Source organism: Olea europaea, unplaced genomic scaffold, assembly GCF_002742605.1.
Source record: "Olea europaea var. sylvestris unplaced genomic scaffold, O_europaea_v1 scaffold74, whole genome shotgun sequence".
NCBI classification, from domain to species: Eukaryota; Viridiplantae; Streptophyta; class Magnoliopsida; order Lamiales; family Oleaceae; genus Olea; species Olea europaea.
Window position 1 is genome coordinate 491670 of NW_019265805.1, and position 11055 is coordinate 502724.

General features: G+C 35.0%; 1 protein-coding gene across 1 annotated transcript in view; it reads left to right on the forward strand.

Annotated features, from left to right (window-relative positions):
• Positions 1-7530, forward strand: part of LOC111391007 (DDB1- and CUL4-associated factor homolog 1) — a 17657-nt gene extending 10127 nt beyond the window's left edge. The window contains 7 exon segments of the mRNA XM_023016142.1: positions 3685-4126; positions 4222-4401; positions 4494-4966; positions 4968-5031; positions 5158-5268; positions 6386-6504; positions 6623-7530. Coding sequence (XP_022871910.1) covers positions 3685-4126; positions 4222-4401; positions 4494-4966; positions 4968-5031; positions 5158-5268; positions 6386-6504; positions 6623-7235 — 2002 coding nt within the window. The 3' untranslated portion in view covers positions 7236-7530.
• The last annotated feature ends 3525 nt before the right edge of the window (positions 7531-11055 follow it).

Below are 11055 nucleotides of genomic sequence, written 5' to 3' on the forward strand. Positions count from 1 at the left end.
ATCATCCTCTATGTTGTGGCATAAGCGATTGGGTCATATTTCTAAGGATAGAATGGAAAGATTAATAAAAGATGAGATACTTCATTCCTTAGACTTCTCCGATTTTGACACTTGTATAGATCGTATAAGAGGAAAGTTAACTAAATCTACGAGGAAGGGTTTGACTAGGAGTAATGGAATTTTGGACTTAATTCACATTGATATCAATGAACCTTTGCTTTCCACTATATGTGGGAATAAATATTTCATAACTTTCATTGATGATTTCTCACGATATGGATATGTTTACTTGATTAACGACAAATCACATGTACTTGAAAAATTCAAAGTTTTCAAACTGGAAGTAGAGAAACAATGTGAGAAAAGTATCAAAATTGTAAGATCAGACCAAGGTGGTGAGTACTATGGGAAATATGACGAGTCTGGTCAAAATATGGGTGATTTTACAAAATTTTTACAAGAATGTGGAAGAGTGCCCCAATACACCATGCCAGGGACACCTGAGCAGAATAGTGTTTCTGAAAGACATAATCGAACTTTAAAAGATATGGTTAGAAGTATGATGAGTAGAACAAATTTGCCTGAATATTTATGGGGTGAAGCCTTGAAAACAGCTATGTATATTTTGAACAGAGTTCCAAGTAAAGCTATTGCAAAGACACCTTTTGAATTATGGACAGGATGTAAGCCAAGTATGGCTCACTTTAAAGTTTGGGGATGTCCAGCTGAGGTTAGGATTTATAATCCATTTAAAAAGAAATTAGACCCTAAATCAACTCCTAGCTACTTTATTGGGTATTCGGATAGATCAAAGGGATATAAGTTTTACTGTCCAAATCGCAGCACTAGAATTGTGGAGTCCATTACTGCTAAGTTTCTGGAGAACGATTTTGGAGATAGTGGGAGTTCCACGTTGAAAGATATTCTTGTTGAACCTAATCAAGTTGTAGTTCCAGTTCCTGTCATACAGCAAAGAGTTAGTTCTCAACCAATTGAAGTTGTTAATGAAGAACTGAGGAACCAGGAGGAATCTCCAATTCCTCAAACAACGATTGAATCGGTTCCTGAGCCACAAGTTAGAAGATCACAAAGGGAAAGAAGATCTGCATTGCCCAGTGATTATGTGACATATTTATTGGAGGGCGATTTTAATATCGTGCATATTGTTGATCTTGTAGTTATAATCAAGCATTGACAAGTCCTGAGGCAGATAAATGGATAGCTGCCATGGAAGATGAAATGAATTTCATGGAAAGGAATAAAGTTTGGGATCTTGTTGAACTTCCTCCAGATGCTAAGGCTGTAGATAACAAGTGGATTTTCAAAAATAAATTAGATTCAAAAGGAAATGTTGAACGAAAGAAAGTAAGATTGGTTGCAAAATGTTTCACTCAACGAGGAGGCATTGATTATGTTGAAATCTTCTTCCCTGTTTCGTCGAAAGATTCTTTTCGAATTATCATGGCTCTTGTGGCACACTATAATTTGGAGCTTCATCAAATGAATGTTAAGACAGCATTTTTGAATGGAGATCTTTCTGAAATGGTTTATATGAAACAACCTGAAGGCTTTGTTGTAAAAGGAAAAGAAAACTTGGTGTGTAAGTTAAACAAACCCTTATATGGTCGCAAGCAAGCATCTCAACAGTGGTATTTAAAGTTTGATGAGGTTGTGACATCTCTTGGTTTTATCGAAAATACTATTGATCAATGCATTTATTTTAAAACCAGTGGGAGAAATTTTATTTTCCTTGTATTGTATGTTGATGACATTCTACTTGCTAGCAGTAACTTAGGGTTGTTTCATGAGACAAACAAAATGTTGTCTGCTAATTTTGAGATGAAAGATTTTGGAGAAGCTTCCTATGTACTTGGCATTGAAATACATCGTGATAAAAATTGTGGTTTATTGGGACTTTCTCAGAAAGCTTATATACGACGTGCTCTAGAAAGGTTTAATATGCAGAATTGTGCACCTGGTAATGTACCTATCATAAAAGGAGATAAGTTTAACAAAACTCAATGTCCAAGGAATGAGCTGGAAAGGGAGTCTATGAAGATGATCCCATATGCTAGTGTTGTGGGAAGCTTGATGTATGCTCAAGTTTGCACTAGACCGGATATAGCCTACGCAGTAAGTGTCCTTAGCAGATTTCAGTCTAATCCAGGACAAGAACATTGGAAAGCGGCTAAGAAAGTTATGAGATATTTGAAGAAAACTGAAAGTTATATGCTTATATTCCAGCGCACAAATCATCTTGAGGTGGTAGGATATTCAGATTCTGATTTTGCTGGATGTCAAGATGATTTGAAATCAACCTCAGGTTATATTTTTACATTAGCTGGTGGTGCCATTTCTTGGAAAAGTGTTAAACAGACTTTAGTGGCATCTTCTACTATGCAAGCTGAATTTGTGGCATGTTATGGGGCTACAGTCCAAGCCGTTTGGTTAAGAAATTTCATCTCTGACTTGAAAGTTGTTGATTCTATCGCAAGACCGATCACCATCTACTGTGATAACAGTATAGCAGTATTCTTTTCAAAGAATAATAAAAGTTCTGGTGGATCAAAACATATTGACATCAAATATTTGGTCGTTAGAGATAGAGTCAAAGAAGGGCAGATGAAAATAGAGCATATCAATACAGAGGCGATAGTTACAGATCCCTTGACTAAGGGACTCGCTCCAAAAGTCTTTAAGACACATGTTACTAATATGAGTATTGTGGAAACATTTGATATTTTTGGTTAGTGGGAGTTATTTATGTAAAGAACTACGTTTTGGGCTTGATTATTTACGGGGTACGTAGGCAACCCATATGTTTGGTACAGCCCCCTTCTGATAATAAAATAATTTTTCCCCTATCCATGAACTATTTTTAAGCATGCATTTGACATGTGGCTTCATTTTGATTCGAAGCATTATGAGAATCAATATGAGTTAGCACAATTTTGATCACATTTGGTGCTAAGTTCATACTACATACTACAACATTGGTTGGAGGATGGGGATCCATGTCGATGAGGATGTTGACATTTGTAGCTGTGGAATGGTCTTACATATCTTAAATTGGTGTAATGACTTCCATGTTCGGTGTTAATATTCTTGTTGGACCGGATCATGTTACGTAAGGTGTCATTATTGGAGCTATACTTTTGTGGCCACTTATGTAGTCTAACCCGGGTGTTAAAACTTTGTTATGGCAATCAAATGTTTGCCCCAAGTGGGAGAATGTTGGAATAATTAATAATTCCATATGTGGGCTTCACATTCGATTGCAAAATTTTACGGGTTAGATATATGGTTCATAATGATATTTGTGTTTGGGCCAAATTTATTAAGTGATCAATTGTGCATTTTACACCTTACGGGTTGTAATTAATTTTATGTGGTAGTTTAAACTATGTGGGCCGGAAATAAACCCTAATTAAAATTCTAGTCGTAATGGGACGGCTCAAATTATTTCCTATATATAAAGGTTAGGTCCCCTCTCCTCTTCATATGTTTTATTGGCTTGCCTCATTGATTGCTGATATTTTGTGAGGAGCAAGGAGAGGAAGATCTTGGCTACTATTACAACTATTATTCATATCAACAATGGCTTCCGTAGGTATGAATTCGTTTCTATAAATTTATTATATGGTGATTCTAAATTCTTGGCATGATTACAAATTAAAATATAACATTCGATGCACAGGATGGTTTGCAGAAACTCCTTGATCTTTTGCACATTGCCGCCTCAGTGAGATCAGGGGTGCCTTCTGGGACATTAAATAACTCAGGATCACTTCGAAATGGCTGATCTCCCGCGGAGGTATTGACTTCTTCTGAGAAGCAGATAGCTTACCATACTTGTGCTGCACTGCGACAATACTTCAGAGCACACCTACTCTTGCTTGTGGATTCAATTCGACCCATTAAAATCATCCGCAGTTCAACCAGTAATATTTCAAGTGCTCAGGCAGCCTACAAGCCACTCGACATAAGTAATGAGGCTATGGACGTGGTATTTCGTCAAATACAGAGGGATCGGAAACTTGGTCCTGCATTTGTGAGGGCTCCTTGGCCAGTTGTTGAGAAGTTTTTAAGATGTAATGGTCATGTTACCATGTTGGAGCTATGTCAGGTATGGTGTAGCATTTTAAATTGTTTACCTTTTATTTATTTATTTTTTTATGTATTTCAACCTAAAACTGTAGTAACTTTTAATTTGCTCTGCAGGCGCCACCCGTTAAACGTTATTTGCATGATTTGCTTCAATATGCACTGGGGGTATTGCGTATCGTTACTTTAATACCTAATCGCCGCCAACTTATTGTTAATGCTACGTTAAGCAATGATCGTGTCGGTATAGCTGTAATTTTGGATGCTGCAAATGGTGCAGGTTATATTGAACCTGAGGTGACATGTGCAGACTTAATTTGGGCTTATCCTTGTAATTACTTGTCACTTTCACTAATTTCACTAAATTCTTTAACATCAAAATGACACAGATTGTTGAACCAGCGCTGCATGTTTTAATAAATCTTGTTTGCCCTCCACCATCAATCAGCAATAAACCAAGTATATTCACTCAAGGACAGCAAAATTCTTCAACTCAGAGTGCAAATGGTCCAGCTGTAGATCAAAATAATACGGAGCTAGCAGTTAACGTTCCAGGCGAGAATGAACCTAGAGAGCGAAATGAAGTACCTGCGTTGATGGATCGAGGTGGTTCCTCAATAGTTTCCTCATCTTCTGTTGGTAATACTTCACAATCACCTTCTTCTGTGGTAGCTTCTGGATTAGTGGGAGATCGTAGAATATCCTTGGGTAGTGGAGCTGGTTGTGCTGGCCTTGCTGCACAGCTAGAACAAGGATATCGCCAAGCAAGTGAAGCTGTTCGTGCAGATAAAGGCATCAAGGTTCTTCTTCGTCTCCACCAACCCCGGATGGTTACATCTCCTGCTGCTTTTGACTGTCTTCGTGTGTCGGGTTCTTCTTGGTTTAGCCAGAGACGAGTCAATTGCACATATATTAACGAAGCTTCAGGTAAGTACCAAAATGGAAACAATTTATTAATTGCATGAACTATAGTACTTATTCATTCTGAATAGAGACTGTAATGAAGGCCTGTGAAAATGTTATTCATTTTGTTGGTTCAACTTTCTTTTTCAGGTAGGGAAAAAGCTATCAGAACTTATTCGAGATTTTGGCAGCCAGACCACTGGCAGTGGGCAGAACAGATGGCAGGCAGAGCTTGTGCAAGTGACTATTGAGCTAATTGGGGTAAGGTCAATTAAGTTGATGTTTGACTGTGTGATAGGGTGACTTGCTTTGAACAGCTTTGCCCTCTGTGTTATCTTATCTCAAGGAATAATGACAGTTCAAATGTGCAGTATACTCATTCATATTTGTTTGAACCATCTGTTCAAGCATAAATATTTTCCTGCTGAAATTCAACGAGTTTTAAGATTCGAATTTGATGCTAGTTCATCGTGCTTTGCAATATCCAAGATTGCAGATAGATTTTTTTGTATTCATCTCATGCTAAATAAAGGGAAGGTAAAAACAGTCTGTTGGAAGTCATAGGGAAAAATTCATAGTCTGGATTGAAATCTCAAGAGTTCGCCACCACATTTTTCTCTACCAACTATTTAGTCGTCACTTACTGACTTGATCTCAGGAGCTTTAGGTGGAGTTTGAGTTGTCTCTGCTGATACTATGATTGCGAGTCTCTCCAGCTTGCTATCAATTAAAAGTAGTTACTTTTCTCCTCTCTTAATAAGGTGAATGAGATAGCATCTGAGTTTTCCAAGAAAAATTAACTCCATACTGTGGCATATCCTTTTGTGCCATAAGATAGGTTACACTTCTTTGCTTCAGAGGTTGGAAAAGGAAATATTTGTATGTCAAGAAAACTATTATGAAGAAAGAAGAGTAAGGTACATGAATTTCAGCATGACAAAACTTTGATGAATGCAGAACAGAATTTTATAGCAATTGCACAAAAAGTGCGACTGCCTCTTCTCACATAGGTAATAAATATATACTTCCTCGTCCGATAGCTACATTTGAAATTAGGCAGTTGGAATGCGTTGCGATTATCTGAATACACTGCCACATGCTCTGATATGTATATACGTATGCAGCAGATGTGCAGGAATCTAGTTTAGTTAAGTGATATATATAGTGCTTCCTTATGCAATAGTTTGTTTTGAGGGAATCGTTGGACTGGGTTTCTAGTTGATGCGATAAGCAGATAAACTGTTTATTTGGAAATAAACGAATTTTTGTTCTACGTCTCCGCACTATATATGTGTATGATAGCATTCTCTTGTCCAATATTTATGCATCTTATGATTGTATAATTGTATTCATGTCGTAGCTTTTAAGGATTTTGTAGGTTGTGACTAATTCTGGACGTGCAAGTACTTTAGCAGCTAGTGATGCCACTGCCCCGACTTTGAGACGTATTGAAAGACCTGCTATAGCTGCAGTTACTCCTATCACATATGATTCAAGGTATTTAGTGATTGTGTGCTCGTGAGCATATTATTTGAGTTAAAGCTTAATCATTTCTTCCCTCCTCGTCTTTTTAAATGTTTGCTTACAATAATATTCTCTTTCATCTGAATTTCAGGGAACTTCTTCTTCTTATCCATGAGCACCTACACACATCAGGTTTGGCAGGAAGTGCTGCTAAACTACTGAAAGAGGCTCAGTTGACACCTTTGCCATCTTTGGCAATCCCAACATCGGGAGCAAATCAAGCTTCTGTACAGGAAACTTCATCAATACAAATTCAATGGCCATCCGGACGAGCTCCTCGTGGATTCCTGTCAGATATGCCCAAAATTTCTTCTTATGAGGATTCCAGCTTGAGATGTCCCTCAGCTGCCTCCTCAATGAAGAAGAAACCACTTGTATTTTCAGCTTTGCGAGAATTCTCAAAAACTCAGGCTACACTGGAGGAGTTGCCTGTACAATCAAACAGTAAGTTAAATACCTCATCAAGAAGATCTGCTGGACTCGGTGACACTGCTGAAACTCCGTTAGTATCTGCTGTGAAATCTGGTGGGGATGTGGATGCTCAAACCAGAACTCCAATTGTGTTGCCAATGAAACGTAAACTGACTGAGTTGAAGGAAACTGGGTTTGCATCACAAGGGAAACGACTGAACACTGGTAAGCACACTCTTAGATCTCCTGTTTTCCAACAACAAATACTGTCCATAGAAATGGTGTTCAATTAGATTCAAATGTGTTCTGCACACCAAGTTCTACACTGAAGGATCATCATGCCGATTGCTAACTAGTACATTGCCGGCTGATGCGGATGAAAACCAGTATGCCAGTGCTCAGATGGATCAATCATCTTCCTCTCATCATGAATTTCTGAAGGATCCACAGCCTTCTGGCTCAGAGCGGCTGACCTTGGATTCGAATTATGAATCAGGCTTGAATTGAGTTTGATTCTGGAGTATATTGACTGTTGAGATTTTATTGGGGGTTCTTTTTAATGTTTTCTCATGTGTCAGTTGCCTTCAATTTCTTTTGTTCTTTTCTTTCATCTTCGGCTCAAATTTGAGTACATTTTTCGAAGATTTTTAGGTTGGATCATTTTTTCTCTTCCCATTTATTAATTAGTAAAATAATAAAAAGCATTAATTGTTTACTCGATTTTTGATTGTTTACTTCTAGATGGTCATACTTGATAAATTCAATTAAATGAATCATACGACAACATTTAAGTGAATGTATCATTTATTGTTATGTAGTTACATAAATCAGTGCTCGACAACAGTGGTGTTGAATAACGTTACTCTTTTCGATAGATTGCACGTTAAAACTTAAAAAGACAAGCACTTAATATTGTTTTTAATCACATAAAAAAAGAAAGAAAAGTAGAGACACAAAAACAAAAAGAAAAAACATTAAAATTGTTAATGAACAAAAACATATATTAACTTTCAAAATAATAATTTTCAGTGTAAAATCCGTGTAATTGCCCCCATCAAATGAGAAATGGAAAAGTGGTACGCCACCTCAAATTTAGGAATTTTTAATGAGAATGTCGAACGCATAAAGATTCTATCACAAATGAGAACTAAATAATAGATGCAAGTCGAAGCGATGTCTACTATAACGTTAGAAATAAAGCAGTTTGACTAAATAAGTTTGTGGCTCTCTCTCTCTCTCTCTCTCTAAAATATACAAACTTGATTATCAGAGTTGAATCGACCACCATATTTCTTATCCATTCCACACTATAATCGAGTGACTGAACCAATCTTTTGGTTGCAATTTAAGTGGAGTAAGGACGACGAGAATTGACCAAAATTATATTATAAATCTCGACGTCAATATATTTATTTGAGAGGAAAGCAAAGACAACTGTGCTACATTGTTAGAATTATTTGTCCACTTCCTTGAAAGAATGACTGATATTCTATCGTTGGACTGTTTAAAAAACAATCAATTTTTTACATTCAATCATCTGCTACCAACACTGATTGGGAATAAATAATTCCTTATATGAAGAGGTTACTAAGCTCAAATGCAGACAATTTTAACAAAAGATGAAAATATCTTTTTTCACTCCCAATCTCGTGAGAAGGCCTCTTAAAAAAAATCTTTATAAATCCAAAATTCAAGGAAAAAAATCTCGTCACTTGTCATTGATAGTTTGTATTGTGGAAAATATTGGATTAAGGCTGTTCAATGAAATTATAAATGTTTAGACTATCAAGTGTAGCCCCTTCAAAGAAAGTTAGGCCATTTTTTAATTTCCCCTTTGTATTTTTCCTTTCTAGAAAATTCTAGTAACTCAGATTAATAATTACATATTTAGTAAGATAAATTACACAATATTGAACATGATTATAAAAATAAAAACAAATAAAATATATGAGTATTGTCCAGTACAATATACTATATATATTTTAGAACATAATCATGAATAAAATTATCCATGTGCCAATTTCATATTCAGACCTTGTTTGGTAAGGATTAAAATAATATTTTTAATAAATTTTGATAAAAATTATGAAATACATGGTTGAAAAGTTGTTAATATCATGAAATGTATAGTTAAAATTAATCGTTGACTCTAATTAAATTAAAATCAAGATTTTAATTCTTACCAAATAGGGACTAATTAGTAATAGTAATCCCCTTTGTTGTTTTAAGTTCATTCTATTCACTCCTCTAGATAATATATTTTTTTTTATCTATAATAATATTTTACTGCTCATAAGGGCACAAGAGAGAAAGGAATTGTGCTCCTTAGAGCTAATAAATTATAAATTATAAATTAAGCTGATCAAATATACTTCTTATTTACGGATTGAAACTTAGCTTAAATGTTATCTACACATTCTGTAAATTTCAGAACTTATAAAATATTCAAAATGATAGTGTAAAAAAGGCGTTGTGGTGCACTTATTATGCCACTGTTTGGTGAAAATTAAAAATAGTTTTTTAATATATTTTGATAAAAATTGATAAATATGTGATCTGGAAGTTGGAGGTTCTACAAAATATATAATTAAAAGTAATTATTAACTTTAACTTAAACTTAAATCTAAGATTTAAATTTCGAGAGTTATATATTCGTCGGCATAACATTTAGAGAGAATCAAGTCAATGGGATCTACCGCAAATGCTCAAGTTAAATGTTTCAATGGCCATCGAACTTTGCACCAAACAGGGGCTAAACACATCATCAATTTTTATCGAAATTTAGTAAATATGGGGCTAAACATGTCATGTGATTTTTCTTTTGTTGATTTAGATAGAATTAGATGAGATTTTTTCTACAAATTCTCTTGTCCATAATTTATTCAATTCTCATTTCAATCAAGAAAGATCCTTTATTCATATTTTTTCTATCAAGAACGTTTACTCATCTTTCATGCAATTTACGAAGTCATCAAAATCGAAAATAACTAAAAGTAAACCTAATGTATTGCACTAGAAATAAATGACCTAGTAGTAAGCCAGTCATTGTTGTCGAGAATAAATTGTAAATATGTTAATAGAGAGAAATGATTTAGTACTTCCACTAGATGATAAAGACAAAATTTCTTATTTATATTAACTAATCCATGACCCTATTTTCTCTCGCCCAAAAAGAATTGTTTAAGAATAATGTTACGTAGCCAAACTGATATTTTAATATTTGTTTTTTTTTTTGCAATGCGTGATGATAAAAGATAAATTCAATTAAACGTAGAACTGTGACATTATATTGAATCGGACTTATCAGGTAGACAAATTGTGTCACATAATATTACTCCATGTTTAATATTTTTTGAAATATCATTATGTCAAAACTTATTAAACCTATGGAATTTATTAATGAATCCTTGGATTGGATCATTGGATAGGTGTTCGGGTTGGATTTTTGGATTCGACAGAGCCTTTTGGCATGCATTGGCAACACCTAATTCCCAGAATTTTTTTTTCTTTTTTTTTTTGCAATCAACGAAGCCTGTAAAAATTCTGTGAAAGTTAATGTGTAGTCGCATTACCAATAAAATAAAGGAAAATTTGCAGTTGGATTCCTAACGTTTTCAAAAAGTACAATTAGGCCGTGAATCTTTCATATTTGGTAGTATAGTCCAACATTAGTTAAAAATACAATTGAAGGACCTTCGAATGATTTTCGTCCAGAACTCTATTACTTTAAACTTTTAAATTAATTTTTGACCATTTTTAGTAAGGGTAGAATTGACATTCTCCCCTTTTCCTATTTGAAACAACTAGAAAAAAAAAATTACAAATGAAAAAGGTAAACCACTTTACTTCGCCCACCCACCCCTACGATTAAATCATCACCAAAGAATGCCATTACCAATGTACTCTATCCCTCCTAACCCAAGCTGATTGAAATGGTGCTCTAAAGAGTCACTCATTTCTTTGAGATAATGATAGTTTAGCGTTTAGATTGAAAAGTGCAGTGCGACACAATTTATTATTTTAATTAATAATTAATTTTATCCACGATTGACAAATGGGGCTGGCGCATTGTGAGAACAAGATCATAGTATTGACTATTCGATCGATTGGAGT